General features: G+C 25.4%; 1 protein-coding gene across 1 annotated transcript; it reads left to right on the top strand.

Moving 5' to 3' along the window:
* The first annotated feature begins 1,571 nt into the window (after window positions 1-1,571).
* On the top strand, window positions 1,572-13,781 carry LOC145830458 (regulator of microtubule dynamics protein 1-like). The gene is made up of 8 exons (XM_082938268.1): window positions 1,572-2,000; window positions 3,326-3,478; window positions 6,522-6,668; window positions 7,590-7,743; window positions 10,420-10,580; window positions 12,155-12,306; window positions 12,969-13,123; window positions 13,299-13,781. The coding sequence occupies exons 1-8, from the start codon at window positions 1,921-1,923 to the stop codon at window positions 13,443-13,445; spliced, it is 1,149 nt and encodes a 382-aa protein (XP_082794394.1). The 5' UTR covers window positions 1,572-1,920; the 3' UTR covers window positions 13,446-13,781.
* Window positions 13,782-26,542: the final 12,761 nt, after the last annotated feature.

Genomic DNA, 26,542 nt, shown 5'->3' with positions numbered 1-26,542 from the left:
GCATATTTAGAGTGTAATAATGACGTTTTATGCCTATAATTATAAGCTTTCATTTAAGATATAAATTATAAGTCTAGGACATGTATAAGTAATCTTATTACTGTTTAAGTCAAAAAATTGAAAAGTATGTGATTTTTGGGGGTAAAATTAGTTTTTTGGACGGCAAATTTTTTTTTTTGAATTAAATTTTTTTTTTTTTTAAATTTCTTCTTAATGAAGCAAAAAAACATCCAAATCATATGGACTTGAATGAATATTACAATATGACCAAAAAATGTGCTGTACTCCACACCCCTACTTGTTACTGTTTCAAAAGTTAAATTTAAGTATTTCTTAACATTTGACTGTAAAATATATTTAATTTTTGTATTAGAACACAACAAATAGTTGTTAACACTTCAAAAGTAAAGCTATATATTATTTGGTCATTGTTTTTCATTAAAAAAAATCTATAGAATAGTTTTCTAAAACATACATTTATTATCAAGTACAGTTTAAAGTAAAAAAAAGAAAAATTTTAAAGTATGTTAGCTGAAAATATTGATTAAAAAGACAAAAATTAAAACAACATTTATAATAAAACAATTTACAAAAAAGTAATAAATCATAATACTTAACCTCATAACCTATAAATTTATTTCTATATTAAAAACTTACTTATGAGTTGTCTGACAAGTTTTGAAAATCAGGTAATAACAATATTAAAGGAGACTAATGTAATATTTTAACACCATTCATGATTACTATTTGTAAGCTATTTTTAACATTGAAATAAACTACAATTTAAGTAAGCAACAGATTAAGTTCTAAAACTTTTTATTAACACTATTGTCATGTTTTGTAGATATGTCTAAATTTAAATTATGGTCAACAAACATTTAGATAAAAAATCATCAAAAAAGATTTTTGTTAAGCCAATTGTGTATGGTAATACAGCAACAAAACTTAAAGTACCTATCATAAAACCACAAAATGAACCAAACCACAATTTTTCTTGGACAATATATGTCAAGCCATATCTAAATGAAGATATGTCAGCATTTGTTAGCAAGGTTCAGTTTAAACTAGATGAAAGTTTTGACAACCCAATTAGAACAGTTTTTAACCCACCGTATGAAGTCAGTGAGACAGGGTGGGGTGAATTTGATGTTTGGGTAAAAATATATTTTAGAGACACTAATGAAAAACCAGTTTCTTTTTATCATAGAATCAATCTATATCCATCAGATTTTAATATTTTGGTAAATAATTGTACTGTTGCAATTGAGTCTTATGATGAGATTATTTTTCCTAATCCATCAAAAATTATGAGAAAATATCTAGTTTCTGAAAAGCTTGGAAATTACTTGTTCCCAAGTGACCACATTTTCAACTTTAATCAGATGGAGGATAAATTAGTTCAAGGTTTACTGAAAGCTCAAGAAAAAGCAATCAAGGAAATAGCGGCTACCAGTGAAATAATTAAAAAGAAACAAAATGATATTCAAGTTCTCAAAAATGCTTTAGAAAATCATTTACAAAGTAATGCGTTAGAAGTCTTGAATGTCGATTAAGTTTTAGTTGTAAAACTTAAACTTATGTTCTTGAACAGTAGTTTATGTATGTTTTGTATGTATTACAAATTTAATTGTTGTGTAAGTTGTAAAAATAGGTAATTTTGTTTCTTATAGTTAAATCAAATATTTTAGTTTTTACTTTTATGATTTAACGTTTTTACAAGTGAGCGGAAGTAAAATGTAATGCTATTTAAAAGTAAAATGTTAAGAATTCACAATTTTGAGTTACTAGTTTTTTTTAAGCTCTGGTAAGCTTTTGATTAATTTATAAGTTAAAGCAACTGATATTCCAAATAAATTTTTAATTATTAGAATTTAACTTTAGAAAAAAACTTTTAGCAAATTTAAAGTTTGTTTATTCAAAATGAGAATCACAGAGGAAATAACAGTAAAAATATTTGGCTTAACTGCCAGTATTTTAATTGGAGGTGGCCTAGTCTTATAGTTGGTTTTGACTTGTTAAGTTTAAAAATCTGAAATTAAAAATATTTACTACACAGTGGGCTGAAAATGCTCAATTAAGTACAGAAAATCATCTAGACGTAAAGAAAATAAAACTAGATATAGATGACACACATAGTTGGATAAAACTGAATATCTTATTTTCAAAATTGGTTGTATTTCTTTTTTGCTTGAAGCATTTCAAAAGTTATGTAAGTTTAGATGCAACAAGTTTATGTTGTTTTTATTACAAAAATTACTATAAACTTATTTTTTCAAAAAAGGACTTGCAAAAAAAGAAAAAGTATGCAACTACTACTCAAAAATACGTGAAATACTTATTTATAAGTAACAACTTTTTTATTATTTTTCTCAAGTATGGTAAGCTATTTATTAAAAAATTAGATTAGTTGTTTAAACACTCAAGAGTTAAAGCTTTTTTTTTGTGTTCTTGTTTACTTAATTTTTTTAAATTATTGCTCACAAAAACCTCAAAAAGAGTTGCTAAACGTCCTAAAGTTCAAAATGTTTATTAGAAAAATTGTAGCTTCTCCATAAATTGTACTGGCTGTAAGCAACCTGAAAAAATAGATGAGGTTTCCTAAAAGCTATAGCTCTTTTAGTATTCCACAAAGTTTCCCTAAGTTTCTGAAAACAAAATTAAAAACAAAAAAAAATCAATTAGAGTTTTCAATTAACTAGGCTAATTTGGAATGGGAGCTATACCATATCAGATAATGTATATATATATATAAGTAATTTACGTATTGTTGTGTAGTTGTTGCAAGCTTTAATTTTGATGTAAATTTAGAATTATTTCAGCTATTTTTTGAACAGATAATTAACAAAATTTGCTGTATTTAAACTTCAATAACTTTTCAAATACGTAAAGCAGATAAAAACTAAACCAATTTAAAGAGGAAAAACTCTGGTCTATTCAATAATGATAAACTCTTGGTTTAATTTTATATTCACCAAAAAAATCAATTACTGTTTTCCAGCTCACTGTGTGCTTCTGCTTACTATAGTTAATTAATGAAAATTTTATGTGTTTGATCTTTTTTAAAAATAAATTATAGTTACTAAATTAAAAAAATATTGTTGTAATATACTACTTTTCTATTTGATAAAACTGTAACAAACCTAAAACTCATATCCAGTTTATGAAAGTACAAGTGTATAGATAATTTTTCATATTTTTATTGCAATAAATAAGTAGTTTAATTTTTAAAAAATGTTTAAATCAAGGTATACATTAAATGTAAGGAAGTAGTTTGTTTTTATCAACAACAAGTACTACAGTCTCTAAACTTAATTTTTGTTTTTAGTGTGGTGATAAATGAACGAAAAAGTTCTTCATTAAACCACGAATTATATGAGCTTAGAAAAGAAATGAATGCTCTTAGAGCATCACACAAGAAATCTTACAACGATATTATTGATAGATTAGAAGCTCTTGAAAAGTTCTACAAACTACATAGGTTTATTAATATATTAGTTGACATTGCAAAAGTTTTTTTTGCTTATCAAACGTGTATTAACTTAAATTAAGTTTAAATACTAAAACAGTACATTTGAAATTTCTTAATGTTGTAAATATTTTTGAAGTTAACAAGACCAAAAGTTAAGAAGAGTTAAAATACTCGAATCTTAGCTTTACTTTTTCTGTAGAAAATAAAATGTTTATAAGTATTTTTAATTTTGTAATCTATATTTTTTACAGTCTAAATGTATTTTTTACACCTTAAGTTTGTACTTTATTTTCTAATGATAGTAATTGCTATGCTGAACTCATTTTTAATGTAAATTCTTTAAATAAAAAGGATTTTAAAAGCTTAGGAAATTTTGATATAAAAGTAATGCAAAGTTTTGAATAACAATTAAAATTGCTTAAAAATACTTCTGTATTTTAATTTTTCAAAATAAACTTACATATTTTATTACTTATTGTTATATTGTTTATTATGCAATGTTGGACTTTGGCATAAAAACCTGAGCCACTTAAACAGAACTATTTAAATGTAACTGTATATCAATAAAACTTTTAATTTGGTAGTTTAAAAAAAAAAACAATATATATATAGTAAAAAAAAGTCTTATATCCTCTATGGCAATATTTAATTACTTTGTACATTACATTTTTAATCAGTGAGTTTAATTAAGTCACTGATACAGATAGATAGAGAAGTATTTTTATGTCACAGATAATAAAAGTAAATTAAAGTACAATTATTCTGATACTTGAAGTTTATTTAAGTATGAACTATCAAAGTAAGCACACTATTTTATTTAATATAACATACTAGTACTATAAATTTCGTATAAGTACTTTAAAACCATATCAGAGTTCTGGCTTTTTATCTTAGGTATTTACATACAAATTTCAAGTTTATACTATTAATAACTTTTAATATAATTTGAATTTTGTGATAGATTAGTTAATTAAAAAAGTTTAAAGAGTATAGAGGTATTGGAAATTATTGTAAGTTATTGAAAATTTGTATTCTTTTCTACACTATAGGAAAAAACTACTAAATAAAAAAATATTTCTGAAGATAACAAAAAGTTTTGCAACGTTAATAAACTATAGCAAAGCATTGTATGACTAAAATTAGGTTTAGTTAATTTCTATACAGATTTACTCAAAATATTTTTTAAAGTGTAAAATTGTTTTTATTGTTACATCTCAAAGATTAAATTGTAAACTTTTGACAACAATTGCTTATATAATGCAAAATAAATAAACTTTTGATGAAGGTTGATTTTTTTTAATTTTTGATTTGCTCTTCCTTAAGAAACATAATCAAATTTTGGACTTTTTACCCTTCTACTTTTAAAACATTTTTCAAAAGAGTCTGTAAAAAGCATCTGATAGCTAAGTTTAAAAATGACAAATTAAAGTTATATAAAAGACTTACTCCTATATGAGCTGAGCTTAAGTGAATGTGCAATGTGCATACAGTTGTTTAAAACTAAGGTGTACTCGTTTTCTTGCCGTTAGATAAATCATTGGAAACTATAGAAATTAAGTGAAATGTTAAACTAATAAGATTACTCTATGTAAAACGACTTTACATTTTAAGAGTTTTAATAGTTTAATTTTAACTATACGAAACTTGAGGAAATATTTTTACAAAAGTTAATATTGACTGTTTGTTTCATTTAGACTTAAAATGTCAAATAAAGATATTTTTTTAAAGAACTTAAACAAGAAAAATATTAGAGATACATTTCTGTAAAAAAATTCTAGTACAAATTTACTGGCTGTAAATTTTTTATCGGAGATTTAAAAATTTACTTAAAATCTATCTAATTTTATTTTATCCTTTGATTTAATGATTGAAAGTTTTTCAGAATAGATACCTAAAATAGTTAAATTAACTTTTTGTAGTTTTTTAAATTTTTTTTTTATAACAAAATTAAAGGGTGAGCTTTTAATACTTTTGTTTTATATTTAAAAAAGTTTTTTTCTGTTTTTTTTTTATAGTTTGCGCCTTCAATTAGAAGCCTACTTAATTTACCTACATTGATTCCCTTTACTCAAAATTTACTTGAATACTCACTTAAATTGTCAAAAAAATTTCTAGTTAAAATACAATCTTTAAAAAAAATCAACTTATCAAAAACAAGGTGGTCGGCCATTGACCTTAAATAATATAGTTATTTATTATAAGTTTTATTTAATTATTTATAGAACTTATTCGATAATAAATTATCATACTTTCAAAAAGTAGCTTTTATATAATTATTAAATTTAATTGAAACTGGATCATATTAGTTTATATTTTTTGATGTTTCCTTATAGCACAAATGAAGCTGTATAATGAATGAAGATTTAAACTAATGTTTATACTTTTTTGTTGAAAGTTGTTTATAATCTAAAATTGTATTATGAAATTTTTTTTTTTAATTTTAAAATTAAAATAAAAAAGTTAATATTTTTTTACAACTTTAAAGTATCGAAAGATTTGTTATAATATCATAAAAAAATTTAAACAACATGAAAACTGTGATGTATATTAGAACTCAATCTAGACTAGGATGTAACTATTGAAGTGTACCTTAAAATTTTTATTTATTGTTTTGTTATATCAAGTATTTTCTTGCTTAAATTTTAAAACATAAGTTTGATTTTAGTAAAAAGTACTAACTATTGTTGTATTTTAAACCCAGATATTATATAATTTAACATACTATTGAATAAATAACGATTTAAGTTAAAAATAATATAGCAGTTTTGAAACTTTAAATCAACTAAGTTAAAAATTTAAGACATTTTTATTTTTAAATAATCCAAATGTGAAACATAAACTTGAAGTTTTGATGCTTACAACTTAATTATCTCAATAAACAACTTTGAACTAATCCGTTCGAAAATTAAGCTACTAAAGACCTACTTGTATTTTTTTTTCAATCCTTTTAGCTTGAAGTTATTAGTTTTTCAGATTTAAGGTTTTGCCGAGTTCTAGACAACATCAATTGTTCGCTTTTAAGTAATTATGTCAATTTAATTAATTTATGTAGAACGACAATTGTAGAACAAGAGAAGTTTATGGTGAAGAACGACTCCTTTGCAACATCAAAATCAAATGACTCTTTTGCGTCTGCAAGTGAAAGTTTTCAAAATTCAAACGTGGAACGTCTTAGCAATTACAGTGATAATGGCTTAGAGTGAGTTTTTATTTTATACTATAATAGCTTTTTTCTAAAAAAAAACAATTAACTAGTTTTTGAACTCTCAATTTCCTTTTTTCTTTAAAACATAACTTTACTTCTTTTTTTGTAGCTTGTAAAATCATATTTTTGACCAAGCCTTGCTAGAAATTTTTTGTTGAAAAATAAATGAAGCTATAGTAGATTCTAAGCATAACATTTTTATTTAAATCTGTCGAAATAATGGAATACTTGGATAAAATAAGTAGAATTTTAAACTTAGTTCGAATTGAGAAGTTATTTTAACGTATTTTTTAATAAACCTAAATCATCTTCATATAAACACATGATTGTTAAAAATCTGTAATCTTTGAAAAACCTGGAATTTGACAATTTAGGCCAAAAAATCTGAAAAAACCTTGAGTTTAAGAAATAAAAAAAAAAACTGGAAAATCTTGAATTTGAAAAAAAAACCTGGATTTTGAACAAAAATCACTAATAAATCTATAATTTTAAGCATATTTTACCTGTAAGGTAATAAATTTCTTATTTTACACGAAAAATCAGTGATATAGATAAAGTATTTTGTTATCATCAATTTTTTTATCAAAAAACACATTTAAAGTAGCTTACAGTATCATTTCAAAGTTGTTATACTTACTATTTAGCCAGTTTTTTACCTTAAACTTAAGTTTATACAAGAAATAGACCCAAAAACCTGTACTTTCATAAACCTGAATAAATTTCTCAAAAACCATTGGCAACCCTGTAAACTAAAGCTTACAAAAGATTAACTCATTAAACATTTTAAAAATTAATAATTTTCAATAAAGTACTAAAACAAGTTATTAAATAGCCTTATCAAAAATGTTCTACATAAATTTACAATTATTTAGTTTCATATTAAGACAAAAATAATCTAAATTATAAAAATAATAGATTTGAGTTGAATTCTGAATGTGTACCTGCGACTAATGATCCAGATTCTGAATTATCTTTACAAGAAATATGCGAAAAATCAGATGTATTGCACAACGGTAATGATGAAGACCATGAACACCTTTTTAGACTCATGCAAGACTGCGAACAATTGGTTTGTAGCTGTTAATATAATCTTATAAAACTGTTTTTGTTTTAATTATTTTTTTACAAGAAATAAGTTAATTTTCAATATTCATAAATTCGCATTCTTAGAGTTATTCCTCCAATAGTTTATATGTTTATTGTAAAAAAGTTGACAAATGATCTGCAGATTACTACTAATAAGAAACTTAAAAAAGTTTTACATGATGTTTCTTAAATTTTAAATAAACACAATAAATGAAGTTGTTATAATTTTTTAGCCTAATATTACTTTGTTATTATAGCTTTAATAAGTTTAGTTTTATAGTTTAGTTTTTTAATATTTAAAAGAGCACACACATATGTACAGTAGCCTGCCAACTAGGTATGAACTGCCGGTATGGTACGCACTTTTTATCCGAAAAATGCTGTGTACAAAATGCAACTTTTTTTCATAAAATTTAATATTTTTATACTATGTCGATTATTTTACTTATGTTATACTGTATTAGTGCAATTTCATCTAGATATTAATTAACTAAATCACAAAATAACTAAATAGTAGTTGATTTTTTTTTGGAAAAAATAAATAATTAAATGATTAAAAGTAAGTTTTAAACTAACTATAAGTAGTTATTTTTATAAAACGGTCTAATTTTTATACTTATAAATACGAAACAAATAAGTTAAGAATACAGTCATATCATAACTGGGTAGGTGTCAGAAAAGCACAGCGTAACTTTAGCACAGAATGACACTTTAGCACGGAGTGATATTTTTGCACGTAAAAATTTTTAATTTTTTAAAATGTTTATTTAAATAATGTTTAATAAAATAAAATAATTAACTTAACAAACCAAAAGTTATGAAAATTAGTTCTAACACTTTTAAAGATATCGCCCTAAAAAAATTTATAAGTAAAGTTTTTACTATGGGCTTAAAATAAAATAAGAAAGTTTTTGATTTTTATGTTTTTCACTTTTTATTTAAAACTTACGTCTGAAATTTAGTCCTATTAGAATTAGTTAAAGCATTAAAAAAGTTCTAATAATTTTAGAGCTAATATTTATTATTAGCTTTATTAAAAAAGTTTTATGTCGAAAACTTTAAAGTAAAAGTATCAAAATGTTTTCATCTAAAATTAAATCGTAAAACAAGTTAATAAAGTTTTTTATTTTACTTTTGTCTCAGTTTTAAGTTAAGCTTAAACTTGTAACTCATTTAAAGCTTGTTAAATTTTAGTTTACATGTTGCATAGTTCGTTTTTAGATGTTTAAACAATACAGTACCTAATGTGATTTAAGCAAAGAAGAAAAATGCAAAACAAGTTCTGTGCTAAAATGACACTCCGTGCTTAAGTGACACTCTATGCTAAAGTGTCACTCCGTGCTAAAGTGTCACACCGTGCAAAATTGTCACACCGTGCTAAAGTGTCACTCCGTGCTAAAGTGTCACTCTGTGCTAAAATGTTATCCGTGCTTTTCTGACCCGTTCCCATCATAACTATTTCTTAAAGTAAAAAAAAACTTTGTGGGTGAAAAATAAACATAAATATAAATATAAATTCATAAATAAATGTTTACAAATAAATACATATTATTAAATTTACTCGAGACTTATAATTTATGTATATACTTTCATCAAATATGTTTTGTTTTTTTGTTTAAAGTTATTGTTTTTATTAAATTATTCTTATGAAATCATTTGTAAACTTTAGTGGCTTTTAAAATGTTTGTATTAAGCTTAATGTTGGTAATTAAAGTTCAAAATGTCTAGGTGTGCACTGCCAGTTGGGTACACTTTTTTGCGCTGTGTTCAAAAAGCGTACCTAGTTGGAAAGTTACTATGTATAGTTTTTAACATTTCAATCGCCCCCTTTTTCACTTTAATGTTAGTTCAAAACGGATAAGTATGATACTAATAATAAAAAATTTAAGTTTTCTTTAATTAAGATTTCAAAACGTGTTAAAACTTCTTTTGGTAACAAAAACCTTTATGTTCTTATGTTTTATATCCCTAAACATAAAAAAACCATGAACAAAATTAAGAGAGAAGAACAGCATTTACAAGATAGCAGTTCACAACAGGTTACATAAGTTCTCTGAGGCCGTAATCGTATTACTCTGAAATACATACCATGTTACTCTCCAGCCCTATCATTAAACTCTGCCATATAAAAAAGTGTCTTCAAAAAACAACAAAAATAATCTATTGTTACGTCATATCTTTTAAATTTAGCGTTCTTAGAAATATTTAACTATTTTCTACTTTTTCGAATAAGCCTAACATTACAATCCCATAATAAAAAAAAAACTTTTACAAACATGAGATTATAAAAATGTATAGAAAAAACGATTAATTATTTAATATGCTAGTAAAATTGTGCTATATACATACACTTTTTGTATAGATATAATTTTTAAAGTTGTATTTTTAAGGTTATAATTTTATGTATTTTGTATTATTATGTTACTTATGCATCTCCTTGAGTTTTTATTAGACTTGTTAAGGTTCATTCATTATATTTCATCATTCATTACATAACTTCTAGGTTTAGAATGATCAAAATAACTGAATTTAGTATTTACCCAAAAATTATGTAAAATTTTTTTGAAGTAATTTTTTAATATTAGAAAACATGTGGAAACTACTAAATTTAAATAATAATTTTATACATGTTTTTGAAACAATTACTTATAAACAACAGTTCAATGGTAGTGCTGAATTTCTATGGAGATTCGCCAGATCTCACATATCAGTGTTCGATTCACGTAATAAAGAAGAGCAGCACCAACTTGCTGCAGCCGCAGTAAAAGCTTGTGAACAAGCGCTTAAGTTAAATTCAAAAAATTTCAATGTTTATAAATGGTTTGTTTCGATAAGAAAAAAAATTCAAAAGTTATTATAAATTTTTCTACATGATACTACTATTTAATATTTTCGTATTAAAATTTTTTAAAATACTAGTATTATTTGTTGTGCAACGTTGTACTAAGATTTCAAACCTCAGCCTTTTAAATAGAAGACGCAGGAAAAGAAAAAGAAGATAATATTTAAAAACACATAAATAATTAAATTTACAAATAAAATATAAATGAAAAAACCACAAAACATAGATTATTCTTTCACTCAAACAAAAACTTAGTCTAAAAAAAAGAGCGAAACATATTTAAGTGGATATATATTTATAACAAGAAAAACTAAAAAAAACTGCTCAGTCGTAGTAATTTATATGTTAACTTGTCAAAATATAGTTATAACAAAAAACTTTCAAAAAGATTTACATAAGTTTTAAAATTAAAGCAAACTAATTTTAATATAAAATTAGATATTTTCAGGGGTAGGCTAATGAACAAGATAATTACTAACAGTTAGTAAACAACAGTAGTAAATAGTTTTAATAAAGTTAAATTATTCACAGTACTTAATTACATTTTATTACATTTTACAAGGGGTGTTTATCTTAGTTATAACTGTTTCATTCAGACTATATGTTTTAGTTTTTAATTAAAATGCTTTACCTTCCGACACAAAGCTATTTCGTGGTGTAATTTTTTCCATAAAGTTATTGTTTTATAACAATACAAATTAGCTACTGGTTATTTTTAAAATCATGTTCTCGTGTTATTATCCTATTATTTCCTCTTATCAAACATTAAAAATTTTATCAAAATACAAATTTTGTGTGTAACTTAAACTAGTTATTTAAAAAAAATACCTTTTTCAGTATCACGGAAACTTGAAATCAAGTTTAGTCAGTCTTTCTTAACATGGTATATTAGGTATAATTCCCCAATTACATCTTAAACGTGTAAATTTCCTCGATAGTGATTTATTTTGTTAATATATTTTTATAAGATAACGGTACCGAATAAGAGTGTTTTATAATTTTTAGGGTTTTTTTTTTTTTGTGAACATAGTTTCACTTTTTTGTTACTTTTCGCGAGTGCAACCAAGAGTTATTAAACAAAGTATTTTTATACCTCAAGTCGTGGTATCTAGTTCGTTTTACAATAATACATTAAATAGTATTTGGAAACATGTGTGCCACAGTTTGGAGTAGGTAATAACAAATCAAAAATATTTCTTTATGGTTTGTTTGATATACTAAAACAACCTAGTTTTGAGGTTCAGACAACTTCTGCTGTGACCCTTACAAGTGACCTATAAGCTTTGTACTGTATAATTAGTGTTATATTTTTATTGTTTTATTTGTTTAATGTAAGATGATGCTATCGATTTTGCTATCTAAACACGTTTGTGTTCATACTTTTATATGAAAACAAGTTTAAACTTTCGTTATGCATAATTTTATTACATGTGGAATTCTAGTATTATTTAAAAACTTTAAAAGTTTAAATAAGTTGAAAATTAGTTTATGCTATATTATTAAAGCAGTGTATAAACTTCACCATAAATACATTCCTTTTTATAAAATACAGGTTAGCCATTAGCCTTGGTCAACTAACAACTTTTTTAGCCACAAAGGATAAAATAGAAACTGGTTATCTTGTTAGAAAATATATCGACAAAGCAATCGAATTAAATTCTAATGATCCAACAATGCATTACACTAAAGGCAGGTGGTGTTATGGTATGTTTTAACAGTTGTTTATTCAATTTTTAATTTATTTAGTAGTAGTTTAGTTAAAACTCAAAATCTTATGATACCTAATAAGCCCGGTTAAAAGTTTTGTTATGCTGACCAGTTCAAATCCTGAAAATTTATAATAATTAGAGTGAGTCTGTGGACGTGGTCGCAATATCAATAGTTTTAAATTTTTTTATACTTAAAAGGGTTAGTATGTGCAAATTGTAAAGCGAAAAAACGACTGTGGCCGCAATTTATAGAAAACAATCTTCCGGTTGCCACAGTTGTTTAAATTTAAGTGATGTCAATAAAAAATATTCTAAACCATTTTCCTCCAAAAGTTTTAAAATCGTTTTTGTAAATATGATCCTAGCTGGGAAGTACATCTCGGACCCCAGGTTTTGCTTTGCGGGAATTATTTTGCCTGCGGGCTTTAGTTTGGTGACTCTTGCTTTAGTCAAAAAAATATACAAACTCTTGACGTCGGCAAACTGCTGCCCGGGGACAAATCTGGAAAACTATTTTTTTGTTATATGACAAATAAACTGTAATTTTAAACTAGCGCTTTATTTTTAGCTTAAGATGTTTTACATTATATTTGATTTTTTAGAAACACAAAATAATTATTATTCATAATGTTAACATTGTTGTTACAAACTGACCAGGTGTATGTCAACTCACGTGGATAGAACGAAAGTTGGCGGCTACTCTATTCGCGACACCCCCTTCTGCAAGCATTAGTGATGCTTTGCTCGCCTTCAAAACTGCTGAAGAAATAGCTCCAAAAACCAATAAATCTAACTTGTTTTATCTTGCTAAGGTATTTAATTGACTGAAGTTTATAAATTAACTAAGTTGTTATTCGAATATTCATTGAGATGAATTAAATTAAAATCTATGACTAATGTTGTTAACTTTTGTCGTGTTTCATTAGCCTTAATAAGTGGACGTTAATTATTGCATTACTTCAAGAAAAACTTTAAATCCCTTTGCAGTGTGAATACGAAATGAAGAATCCGCATGCTGCAGTGCAGGCTCTGAACATGGCAATAGACTTGCCCATGAACAGCAAAGACGATCGAGAAACGCACCGACAATGTGAGCATCTTCTGCTCAAGCTCAACAAGTTCACTAGAACGTGACTGCAAGAAAACGTCAAATATTTAATATAAATCATGAGGTTTGGTCAATTATTATTTTCAAGAAAAAATTATAAACCCAGGAGCCTTATTTTTACTTTTTCTATATTTGTTTAAGTTTTTAAGAAATCAGTTAGTATGTATTGAATAATATGCCATTACTATTGCATTAAATTTTTGTACTGTGAACTTTTTATGTTTAGAATTTCATTGAAAATAAATTTTTAGTATAGATAATGTATTTTAGATAAAAATTATCTTTTTTTAATAAAATGTTTCCTATACAGTTAATTTATTTTTTCTTGTAGTTTATAAGCAAGTTTAAATACTACTTTTCTACTAGTGTTTTTATCTTTTTTAATGATAATATCTTATTTATAAAGGTATAAGTTGTTCAGTAAATCCATAACAAGTTATATTTTTATTTTTTAAACTTATGATTTTTTTTACTAACTTGAGTTTTTTAAAGAATTTTTTTAATTTTATGAAACTTTGTTCTCAAACTATGTTGCACGTTTCTACTTCAAATTTCTGTTTGCTGATTTTATTAAATTATTTCTATAAATTATTTGATTACTAAATGTTCTTATCTTTTAAAACTATTATTATTGTTCTGACCTTTCTAAATTGTTTAGTTAAAAAAGAAGTTAAGTTGATTAATTATTTATATATATACCGTAATATAAATATGATACTTGTATAGATAATTTTTAAGTTGCAAAAGTGTGTTTTTTTTATGTTTTATTGAAAGTTAATAAACGAAGAAATTAAATAAATTTGTTGACAATTTTGTACTGTTTTCAATTACATACTTCATTCGATCAAAAAACTTTTTTTACATCCTAATACGTAACTTACAAACTATGCAAAACTGTTTTAAGTATATATTTCTACTTTTATATTTTTTGTTTAATCGTTACGTTTATGTTAAACCTTTACAAAATAGTCGAGTTAGCCTTGTAAAATTTTTAAATGATAAAATTAGAAGAGAAAAAATTGAAACGATCGCTATTTAGAAATTATTTGCTCACGTTTATTAGAAACTTTTAATAAAAACAACAATGAGTAGAAACTTTAATAACTATTTATTGTCATTTATACCATTATTCAACAACATATGCCTAGGGTTGCCATTAAGTCAGGAAAAACGAAAAGAAAGACAAAAGTCAGAAAAAATTAGGGTTTTTGAAGATAATCAGAAAGTCTGATGTAAACATGCTTTTAAAAATAAAGTTTAATAACACTTAAAGCTGCATTTTGCTGGTGCTATTTTCTAAAAAAATTGTTTTTGCAATTCATAATTTTCAGGGCCTAAATGAATTTTCGTAAAAAATTAAAATATTTTACTATCTTTATATAAGTGTTTGATTAAATAATTTGAGTTAATTTTTAAAAGTCGAGAACTTTTTTTCAGCTTGATCTGTGGCAACCCCGTATGCATCCTATGAACAATTAAAATAACGAAAAAATTTCCTGAAGTCGTAGAAGTATTTAAATATTTGTCAGCTTTTTGTTTAAAAAATATGAAAATACTCAGATATAGATCTCTAAAACATTCAAAAATGTTATATAAATTTTAAACTTGATACAACAAGTTTAATTTTATTATAAACAATATACCATGTTTATTTAGATATATTGATAATATGTGCTTACCACTGCACTAAGCATACTCATGCTGACTTTATATTTTTAGCTGCGCTTGTTTAATGTTTTATAGAAATTTAAATTAGTTTGATCTATGTTAAACATGAGAAAATTATTTACTACAGTATTTAACAAAATGATTTGAATTTTGTTTTAAAACCACTCAATTTTTGGATTTATCAAGTTTTCGCTTAAATTATTTTTAGTGTTCAGATTAAGTTTTTGTTACTATGTACTAGCAATTACTTGAAAACAAGTTAAAAAAATAATTTAATGGTTTAGCTTTTTAAATGTAATAATTGTTCAAATATATATAGGCTACAATGCTTAAAAGTCAAAGTTCAAAATTAGGTAAATTCAAACTTTAAGTGAATTTGTTAAATTAGAAGTTTATTGAACAAAAAAGAAATGCGAAAATTAATTTTGGTTTACAAAAAGACCTCTCCTCGGTCATTAAGTCGTACACTACACTTAATTTTAAATTATACTTAGGTAAAACTAAAAACAATTTCGAAAAATTCTTTAAATTTAAATGTGACAAGTCTACAACTTGTACTTCGATTTATTTCACAGTAAAAAAAGTTGACATTTATTCTATCTAAGTGTGTATAAAAACACATGTAAAACAGTATAGACTGAAACAAACGTACATCTGATGATTTACCTTACACCGTCTTTACCTTGAAACTTTGTTTTTGATGGCTGTAGCTAGCTTTTTATAAAAACTTCTAATCTTTAATAAAAACAGTAAATGCTGGAATCATATATTTTTTGTAAACTACTAACAATTATTAAAAAAACTTCTGTCCTTATGAACACATACCAGATATACAAATGAAAAACATACTAAATTCTTATTTTTAAGTTATTTCTTTCATTTGTACAAAAAAAACAATACTAACAGTTTGTTTTTCTAAAATAAGAACTTAATCTAAATTTGAAAAACGAAACTCCCAAGTGTTGAATCAAAAAGTACAAACTTTCTAAACTTTGATTTTATTTTTGAATATCAATCAAACTCGTTATAAATGTATGAGACTAGAAAACTTTTTAAACTTCTAGCGATTCAACATTATATAATTTATAACCATTTTTTATTTGTATAATGATCTTTTTAATTGAAAAAGTTCAATAATTATAAAAACGGTAAATGGAAAAAAAGCTCACGAATGAAAGTTACAAACTAAAACAGCTATACGTACAAGGTATAAACTTTGTTAATTAAATATATAGTTATAACCTATAAAAAATTAAAAGTTTTTGTGTAAATGTAAAAATAATAATAAAAGCTTTTACTTAATATTCTTGTAAAATACCTTAGTTTAACTAGGATTTTTTACAGACTTGGTAATGACTACTTACTGTACAACTGATCAAAATATAGATTTAATCGTTTGCTAATAAAAGATCCTAGTGAAGTAACTTCACTGGAATATAAATAAAAACAAATTATACAGTAGTATTCCTTTATTGTACCAACATATAATTCTGTGTGTTAACGAATCAACACACTTCAACTGGGTTCTGTAAAAAAATAAATACTTACTATACATATATTTCTGTTCATATTTACAGTCTGTTATTTTAAATATTTTACATTACAATTACATTTTAATAAAGTTTTACATTAGAAACAAAATGTTTAGTTTTTGTCTAAATACCATTACAATTAAAACTATTCGTGTTAATAAATAAATCTAAAATACTGTTAACCACAGACTTGACTAGTGACATCTACATTAATAATTTTTCAACTGAGTAAATTAGTTTGTTGTATAATGTTAAAAAGAATTCAGTTAAAATGTCTTAAACGTCTTGTTGTAACTTCCTTACAAATTAAACCCATAGCAAAAGAAAAGAAAGGCTTAAATTTAAACCAGATCATTTTTGTTTGTATAAAGTTTTACAACATGAAAAATTACGCAGTATTATACTATGTTAGATACTTTAGATCCGTGCTTATCAAAATGTGCGTCTTAAGGATGTTTTACTTTGTACTAAAACTTTGCAAGTAATAAAAATTTTTTTATAAAATATTTTAGTATTTTTTAGAACATTTTCGATTCACGCCATGCACACCTCCCACCCGATCCATTCGAGACCAAGGGTAAAGGTTAGGGGTAACACTGATAGTAAATAGAAAATGAATGAAAAATGTAGAAATAAAGGAAATTAAATTGGGTGGAAATTGTGCACGGGTGAGAATTGTGAGTATACCTTATTTTTAAACGCTAAATATTGATAGCTATTAACAAGTTTTAGTATTCAATCAAAGCGTGTAGGTACATTACTGGGCAAGACTTGTCAAATTTTGAGAGTCATTAAATATATTAGGGCCTAGGGGTCGTAAAACTACAGCTCACAGGCTAATTGTTATCTACAAAAAGAAAAGTTTCGTCCCGCGACATTATTTTTATTGGTAAAACAACTTAAACAACAAAAGTAATTTTAAGTATTGTGTATAAAAAAAATTTACACATGTGCTCTTTTTTTTACTAATCTGTATACTGCGCTTCTCAACCTAAATTTATTCCATTAAACATTTGCTTTTTTATAAATACTTTAAATTTTTGAGTAAAGTTTTTATAAAAAAAAAAACACTTATTCTTTAATTTTAACCTGCTTCTTATAAAAACCTGTCGAAATATTTTAGATTATTTGTTATAATTTAAAGTGAATATAAAAGTAAAAAAATTTAGGATACAAAACGTTACTTTTAAATAGCTGTTAAAAACTATTTGTATTATTGCCTAAAAAGTTCTTAGTTTAAACGCTATTTATTATTTTTAAATAAGCTTTACAAGTATTTATTAATCCAGGTCTTTAAAGGTCTTGTTAAAGTTTTACTTTACATCTTTTTTAAAACAAAATTTATTGTTAAGTAAATGTACTAGTAGAAAATATAAAGAAAAATCTTAAAAACTTTTATGTAGACACTGCTATGCTAACTTTACTTAAAGATTTTATAGATGTTTTAAAACTTTTACGATGTCATAACTTTAAAACTATTATTAAGCATTTCTGTGTAGCAATTTATTACTATACTTACGTTGATACTTTAGTTTTGAAATCTAAGGTTTTTTAAAACTTAGCTAAGAATTGTTTGCCAATTTTAAAGAAAACATTCATAGACAATGTATATTATTTTTTTATTTTAATAGTTAAATTTATACACAATAGGAATAGTGCTTTTAAATTAAAAAAAAAAGTTAAATTATTTTTGTAAGTGTGTTACTGTTTATAAAAAATTCAATTTTTAATTTAAAATGTTTTGCTGAACACTGTAACAAGTGAATTTATTTTTGTTTTTTGATTTAAGACGTTACAAGAGCTATTATTACATTGATTAAAAAAAAAACATGTACCTAAAGCAGAAATACCAGAAATAACCTTTTTTTATTCCTAATGGCAATTTTTGTTACCTAGTTTTAGGACAACACTTAGCTTTGTATATATATAAAAAGTTAAACATAAAAAAACGCCTAAATGAACAGCTTTTATTAATAGAATTTTGTTTCAAACATGTATGATTTAAAAGAAGTTAAAAAAAGGTTGAGAAATAAAAAAAACAAAAAAAGTTACTAAGCATTGTAAAAGTTTAAAAAACGATATTTTATGCAATTAGATAATTTTTGCTATAAACGATAAAAAATTGAAAAAGTTCTTTTAGCGAAAAAGTTTTCTATTTTTAAAATTCACCAATTTGTGAAAGTTTTTGGACATGGTTGAAAACAAAGTTTAAAAGAAATGTTAATAACCCTGTAAAAACTAAATTTAAAGAAATGTATCACCTGATTCATTGTTTAACCTGAAAAGTCTATTTTGATGCGAATCTAATTAAACCAAGCATTTAAAATATAATATTAATAACAATTAAGTAAGTTTTCAGGTTGTTAAGTATGTTAGTGTAATAATTTTTTTATCAATTTTGTAATTAAAAGTTGTGGTTATACAAAGTTGTTAATAATACTGGTAAGGTTAAATAAATTATTCTTTCATTTGCTGTGTGTTAAACTTCTTTGATTAAGTAGTTGCAGAGTGAAGAGTAAGTCTGATGTTTTTCTACCATAAAAAATAAAAACCAAATCTATTTAACTGATGAGCTATTTAACTCATTTTTAGCACCTCACTTATAAACTTCAAATTAAAAACTTAAAAACTTATTCTAAAATGTTTGTGTCTGAAACAGTTAACATCTTTGCAAGATTGAAAAGAAAGAAAGAAAAATGTGAACGCTCACAACTAAGGTCAATGTATTGGTGTGGAGAAAGACCTTTCGGTCATCGAGCTGCACACCATTTACTTGTATCTAATTCTTTAAGCTAACTTTAAAACAATAATGAAAAAATAATAACAAAAACTTAGAAAGTAACTGTATATACAAAAAAAAAAATTTTTTAAGTTTCAAAATGGTAAGCACCCTTTTTTAACCCATTACTGCCAATATTGACCATGGAAACCATAGTCTACCATGGGCTCCACACCGTCTCCTCCCCTAGATTTATATTTTTATGATCATGTACATTCACACTTTTCTTGTTGCCCTTTCTACAAGAGCAACCACAAAAAATGCAACAGATATCTCAAAATTGAATAAATGGGGAGAGTTAGGAATGTCAGTATACATAAAATATTAAGTAATGTCATAATGCTGAAAGAGCACCATGTATTTTAAAATAGTGTCTTTAAATTTCTAGTATATGTGTTTGTAGGTAAATAAAAATAGAGCAAAAAAAAAAAATTGTTTAACTCTTTTATAGATTTGTAAATAATTCAGTTTTAAACAATAAAATCTAGCACTAATAATTGATAGAATTTGATTAAACTACTTAAAATAAAATAACTCCTAACAATAAACAGCTAAATTTAAAAAACAAAATAATAAAACTTAACAAATATTCTGAAAAAAATAAAGTAATAATAAAAGTATTTAATTGAGTTTAATAAACTGTTTGTAAACCTAAAACTAATTTTTAACATTTAAAATTAAATAACCAAAATGTCTAAAAAATATCAAGATTTTACTTCTAAATTTAAAATCTCTATCTTCTGAAACAAATTGACAATTAATATATAGTAAACTAAAAACTACAAAATAGAATTAAAAAAAAAAATAATACATCTACTTGTTTAATCACACTGTCAATGAGGACAAAACAATACTATTAAATTTTATGTACAAGAAACAAATTAAAAAAGTATATATATTAAATAAAATAATAAAAATAATAAAACCAACCTATACCAATCCAGCTCTACCTTCACCCAGTCTATAAGACCAACAGCAATCAACCCAAAAAAAAAAGTTTAAGACAAAAACCAACACAAAGATGTAAGTTTAACTATTGGTAAAGATTAAGCTTGATATTTTTCTGATTGTCTTTTAAGTAAGTTTTCTCTCATTCCATATTGAAATGCTCCTAGATAGCTCTGATCTATTAAGTTTCTAGGCAATTCTTCCCATAGTTTAGAACCAAGGTAAGATAATGTTTTAAGGCCAAAGAGACTATTTACTCTGGGAAAAAATAGTTTGTTTTGGAAAATCTTGTTAGATGATTATGCATTTTATTAACGTTTGTAAAGTAAGGCTTAAAGTTAACTGGCAAAGTATCTTTTTTAAATTTGTGCATAAAAACTCCTACCTCATACTTAAACATATTTTTAACATCTAATATTTTCTTTTCTATTTTTATACTTTTAACACTTTCATTCCAACCTTTGGAATGAATGCATCTTAATGCTCTATTAATGAGTTTATCAATCTCAGTAATTTTAGTTTTACTTGCCCTACCCCAACACAAAAAACCATATCTTACATGACTCATCAGAAGAGAATTAAAGATGTAGTATAAGGAATTTTGATTTAAAAAGTACCTTGTTTTGTATAAAATACCTATTGTCTTCAATAGCTTTGTTTTTAATGCTTCAATATGGTCAGACCAATTGAGGTTACTATCAATTGTAAAACCAAGATACTTATAATTTTCTACCTTTAATATGGATGTATTACCTATTTTTATTTATAAACTTGTGTTTTTCCAAACTTTTGTTTTACCAGAGTGAAAGAGCATGTACCTTGTTTTATCAGTATTTAGTTTAAGCCTATTATCCTTTAACCATTTTGATACATTATCTAGTTCTGAAGTAAGGTATGCAGTGTCTGTTTTGTAGTTGTCTTTTTTAAATGTGGTATATAATAATGTATCGTCTGCAAAATTTAGTACATTTAGACTGGTGTTGTTTTGAAGATCATTTATATATACCAAAAACAATAATGGTCCCAATGCAGAACCCTGTGGCACTCCTACTTCTACACCCTCCCAATCTGATTCATGCCCTCCAAAATTAACAAATTGCTTTCTTTCAGTTAAATATGAGTTTATTAAATTATGCATTTTTCCATTTATTCTAATATATTCTAATTTGTCTAACAAAATCTTTCTATCCACACAGTCAAAGGCCTTGCTCAAATCTAATAAAACAGCACAAACTGCATTTCCCTTATCAAAGGAGGACAATGTACTTTCCACAAACTCTGAAAGAGCTAAGGTAGTAAAGTGTCCCTCCCAAACTGAGAAGAATTTAAGATATTGAACTTTGTAAAAAACTTGTATAAGCCACTATATATGGCTTTTTCTATAATTTTGTTAATATTTGATAAAAGTGAAATCGGTTGATAGTTTCCTGGAAGTGTTTTTGAACCTGATTTAAATATAGGTATAACTTTGGCTAATTTTAAACAATTTGGGTAATTACCTTCATGAAATGCTTGATTGGTTAGTTCACTAATAACTGGAGCTATATGATAATTTATTTTCTTTAAGATTTTAATAGAAATATTATCTACACCAGTGCATCTGAACCTTTTTCTAGTGGCGGAACCCTTTTCCAAAGTTCAACTTTTTTGCGGAACCCCTAATTTCAATTTTACATAAAATGTAAATAATTTTTACATAAATTTTTAAATTTCGAAAGGGTTCCGCGGAACCCCATTTCAGAAGCACTGATCTACACCACTAGCTTTTCTGAATTTAAACTTTTTATAATACTTATTATTTCATTTTCATGTACATCAAACCAGACAAAACTGTTATAGTGGTTTTTTGGGCTATTAATAGAAGACTTTGGATGAATTTCCTGTTTTAAATAAGTTTGTTTTCCAATATTGGCAAAATGAAGGTTCAAGTTATTTACAGTTTCATCTGGATTAACAAAAGATTTTTCATTTATTTCAAGTTTATGAGGAAAAATATGTTTTATTTTCTGTCTGTTTGTAATATTATTAATTACCTTCCAAGTCTCTGCTGAATCTTTATTACAGCTTTGAAGTCTTATTTTAAAATACTTTTTTTTCGAAATTGTTTTAATTTTTCTTAACTTGTTTCTGTAAACTTTATATTCTTTTACTTGGTGCATGTTACTAAAGTTATTTCTGCATAGTATTTTGTAAAGGTTGTTTTTATGCCTAATAGATTTAAGAATACCTTTTGTAATCCAGGGTTTTGACTTGAGTTTTAATTGAGATTTTGAAAGTTTTTTCATAGGAATATTTTTATCACTTATCTCTTTGATTTTATCTATAAAGCATTCAAACTTTGAATGTATTGAGTCTGTAGAGTTGATAATTTTATATATTTGAAATTTATAAAGAATTTTGGAAGTATCAATCAATAATTTTTGAGTATTAATTTTAGAAAAATCTTGGCAAAACTTAATTTTAGAATTTATACTAGTCTTACTTTAGTTATAATGTTTTAGTTTTACATAGAGTGGGAAATGATCAGAAATATCTGATAAAAGTACATTTGAGTCTAGAATTTTTTGCGGGTTGGAGTAATAAAAATGATCAATCAATGTCCCTCACAGTTTACTAACTCTGGTTGGAACATTAATCACATTAGTAAGACCAAAGCTACAAATTTCATCATAATAGTTTTTAATTGATTGTTCATTATCTTTTTTGAGTAAGTTAATGTTAATATCCCCAAATATACAAATATCTTTATTTTGTAATGTAATATTTGATAAAAAGTCTGACAATTGTTTTGTAAATTCTGTAACTGAGGTCCTTGGATGGCGATAAATTAAGGGCATAGGGGGGGTTAAACACCTTTTTTTGGTTTTTGATCTTATTTTATATAGTTTTTACTAAGCTAAAAAATGCTTTTTACAGATTTAAAAATTTCAAAATAGTTTTTGAGATATAGCCGGTCAAAGTCGAAGCCAACAATAGGTTCCTTATGGGAGGCGCAAACTAAAACCGCAAAAATAGACTATTTCACTAAAAATCTATCTTCTTCTATGTTTTTTGAGATAACTACTTCAAACTTTCAGGAAATGTTCCTTGATATATTTAGAAAATTCTGTCGGATGGAATTTGTAAAAAAAAAAAAAAAAAAATTATTTAAAAATAAACAAAAAACCATTTTTTTATTTCTTTTTTATTACAAAAATTTTATTTTTTAATTTTTTTAAATTCTGTTCCGACTGAATTTTTAAATACTGCAAGGAACATTTCCTGAAAATTTGAGGTATTTATCTCAAAAAACCTAGGAGGAGATAGATTTTTAGTAATTTCTAGTTATTTGCCGTTTTAGTTTGCGCCTCCCATTAGGATTCTATTGTTGCCTCCGACTTTAACCGGCTATATCTCAAAAATTATTTTGAATTTTTTAAATCTGTAAAAAGCATCTTGTAGCATAGTAAAAACTATATAAAATAAGATCAAAAACCAAAAAAGGGTGTTTACCCCCCTATGCCCTTAACCCTACTAATATTTTTTTATTATTTACTCCCACTGATAATTCTACCCAAATTGATTCGTAATTAGCACTATCGAAAATGAGATCACTTCTTAATGTATATGTCATAGAGTTGTTAATATATATTCCAACTCCTCCTGCTTTTGAAAAAGAATTTGTATAATGGAATGAGTATTTGTTTAACACTATCAAATCAAGAATATTGTTGTTATTTGGTTTGGTCTCACAGATCCCTATTATGTCAGGTAAAATTCTGTAGGAAGTCATTAATTCTTCTGATAAGGATATGTTTTTTGATAAGCTTCTTATATTTACATGTAAAAAGCTGAGTTCCTTATTAATAGCTTTGTTTTTTAGGGTGTCTGCAGAGGTGTACTGTGAACAAGCAGCAATAGGATCAGTATCAATGTTTGAAATATCATTCTCATTAGTGAGAAAATAGTTTAAAAGAAGTAATTCAGTGTCACTAATATTACAAAATGGAAAAACACTAATATAAAAGGTTTTACATAAAAAAGTTTCATCCTCATTGACAACATGACATTCAAATTGATTAAGAGTTAGAGTTGAATATTTAAAATGAGTCCATACATTACACAAGTCACACTTTATACTATTTTGAGAATTTTTACATGCATTACCACATACTCTACAAGGGTATTTTACATTTTTTATATAGGATGAGTAAAGGTTTTGAAATTCTTTATTACTAATTAAACTAAAAGGTATTTCCTGCATTAAACAACTAAAACAAAAAAAAAAAAAGGGTCATTAGATAAACTTAAAGAAACAAATTGAGAACTATAAATTTTACTACACTTAAAATGTGACCATTGGCCACATATTTCACAATATATACAATTATTTTTTACACTTTTTTTTTTACATACTAAACAAATATATACATTTTTATCAACAAATTTTAAACAACTCATCTAAAAAAAAACAACAATATATACTTTCACTTATATGTAAAGATAATAAACAGCTATTAATTTTAAAACTTTGCTAAGGTCTTCTATACATTCTAATACGGTAGCTGGTGAAACATCAGATTTCCTAATTCTTACAATTTCATTTTTCACCCAAGTATACTTCCAATTGTTTTCTTTTCGGAACCTCCTAGCATGACCAAGGAGAATCCTACTAGATTTTGTCAAATTCTCATTGACAAAAACTATGCTGGCATTCAAGTTACTAAAAGAGGCATTAGCCAACTTTTTTTTTTCCTTTATGATCTTATCCTTCATATCTCTAGATTTAAATGCTACCAAGATAGGATTAAAAATCCTCTTACCATCCTTCTTCTCTTGGTTAGTTTCTGCTTTGACTAACTTCATTCTTTTAATAGTACCAATTTGGCCTCTTTCTACCTTTGGATCAATTTTTTTGAGCACACTCAATGCAATACTTTCAACATTTTCATTTGTATCTACCACAGGTATCCCATGAAGTTCAATGTTGCTTCCTTGTAACCAGTTTTGTATCTTATTTAGCTCAAAGTGTTGAGCTTTTTCCTCCACCTCAATTTCCATTACCTTTTTGTCAACTTCTCATTACTGAGGTTAACAACTTTCAACTCTTTCTTCATTAACTTGTTTTCATTTTTTATATCTTCAAGTTCCTGACCCATGTAGATCAGAGAACGTTTCAATTCATTGTTGACTTCCACTTGACTTGCCAGCTTTTCATTCAATCCCTTGATTTCACTATGGAGCATATCAAGTTTATCATTTGAAGCCTTTGAAGTCTTCTCCAACCTCTCAATCTTTTTTTTCAAAGTAGAACAGTTGACTTTTTCCACCATTTTAATTTATTATTTTATTTATATTAAAACCGTATTCAAATAGAAAATAGATTTTAAATGAACAAAAAGTATATGAATGTTTACCTTAAATAACTCAACCATTGCTCAGGGTTCCCACTTCCCTATATTTTTACAACTTCCTGAAAAATCACTAGATTTCCTTAGGTAAAATTGAAAAAGTCTTGAAAAACCCTAGAACACTTTTTTGCTAAGTGCTGGGAATTTCTGTTTTTCTTTTGTTTTTTAAATTTTAATAAACTCTAGTTTTGATTTTTAAGTCTAAGACTAGTTTTATTGCCAAGACCAGTCTAAAAGTATTAAATTTTAACAAACTATTTTTACCCAGAGTAAATAGTCTTTATGGTCTTAAGTCTTAGTTGTAAACTATGCAAAGAATTGCCCAGAAATTTAAAAGGTCAGAGCTATCTTGGAGCATTTCAATTTGGACTGAGGTATAATTTACTTAAAAGACAATCAGAAAAATATCAAGCATAATCTTTACGTACCATTAGTTAAGCTTATCTCTGTAATTGATGTTTACACTTTTTTTTTGGGCTTATTGCTGTTGGTCTCTTAAACTGGGTGTAAGTAGAGCTGGATTGGTATAAGTTTGTTTTATTATTGTTTTATTAGGAATTTTTTACATTTTTTTCTGTTTCTTGTATCTAAAATTTAATAGTGTTGTTTCATCCTCATTGACAGTGTGATTACACAAGTAAGTGTATCATTATTTTATTTATTTGTTTTACTAGGTCTTAAGTGTTATTTATAGTTTCCTGAACGACAAAAAAAGACACTCAAAATATTTGGTTCTAGAACCTAATGCACAAAGAACCTTTTGGTTATCGAGTTGCACACCACGGAAACCTTTTAACGTCTTGTCC

This window comes from Thalia democratica, chromosome 1, assembly GCF_965202585.1.
Source record: "Thalia democratica chromosome 1, ktThaDemo2.hap1.1, whole genome shotgun sequence".
NCBI lineage: Eukaryota > Metazoa > Chordata > Thaliacea > Salpida > Salpidae > Thalia > Thalia democratica.
The sequence above is the reverse complement of the archived record's forward strand: the minus strand, read 5'-3'. Positions and strand labels throughout refer to the sequence as shown.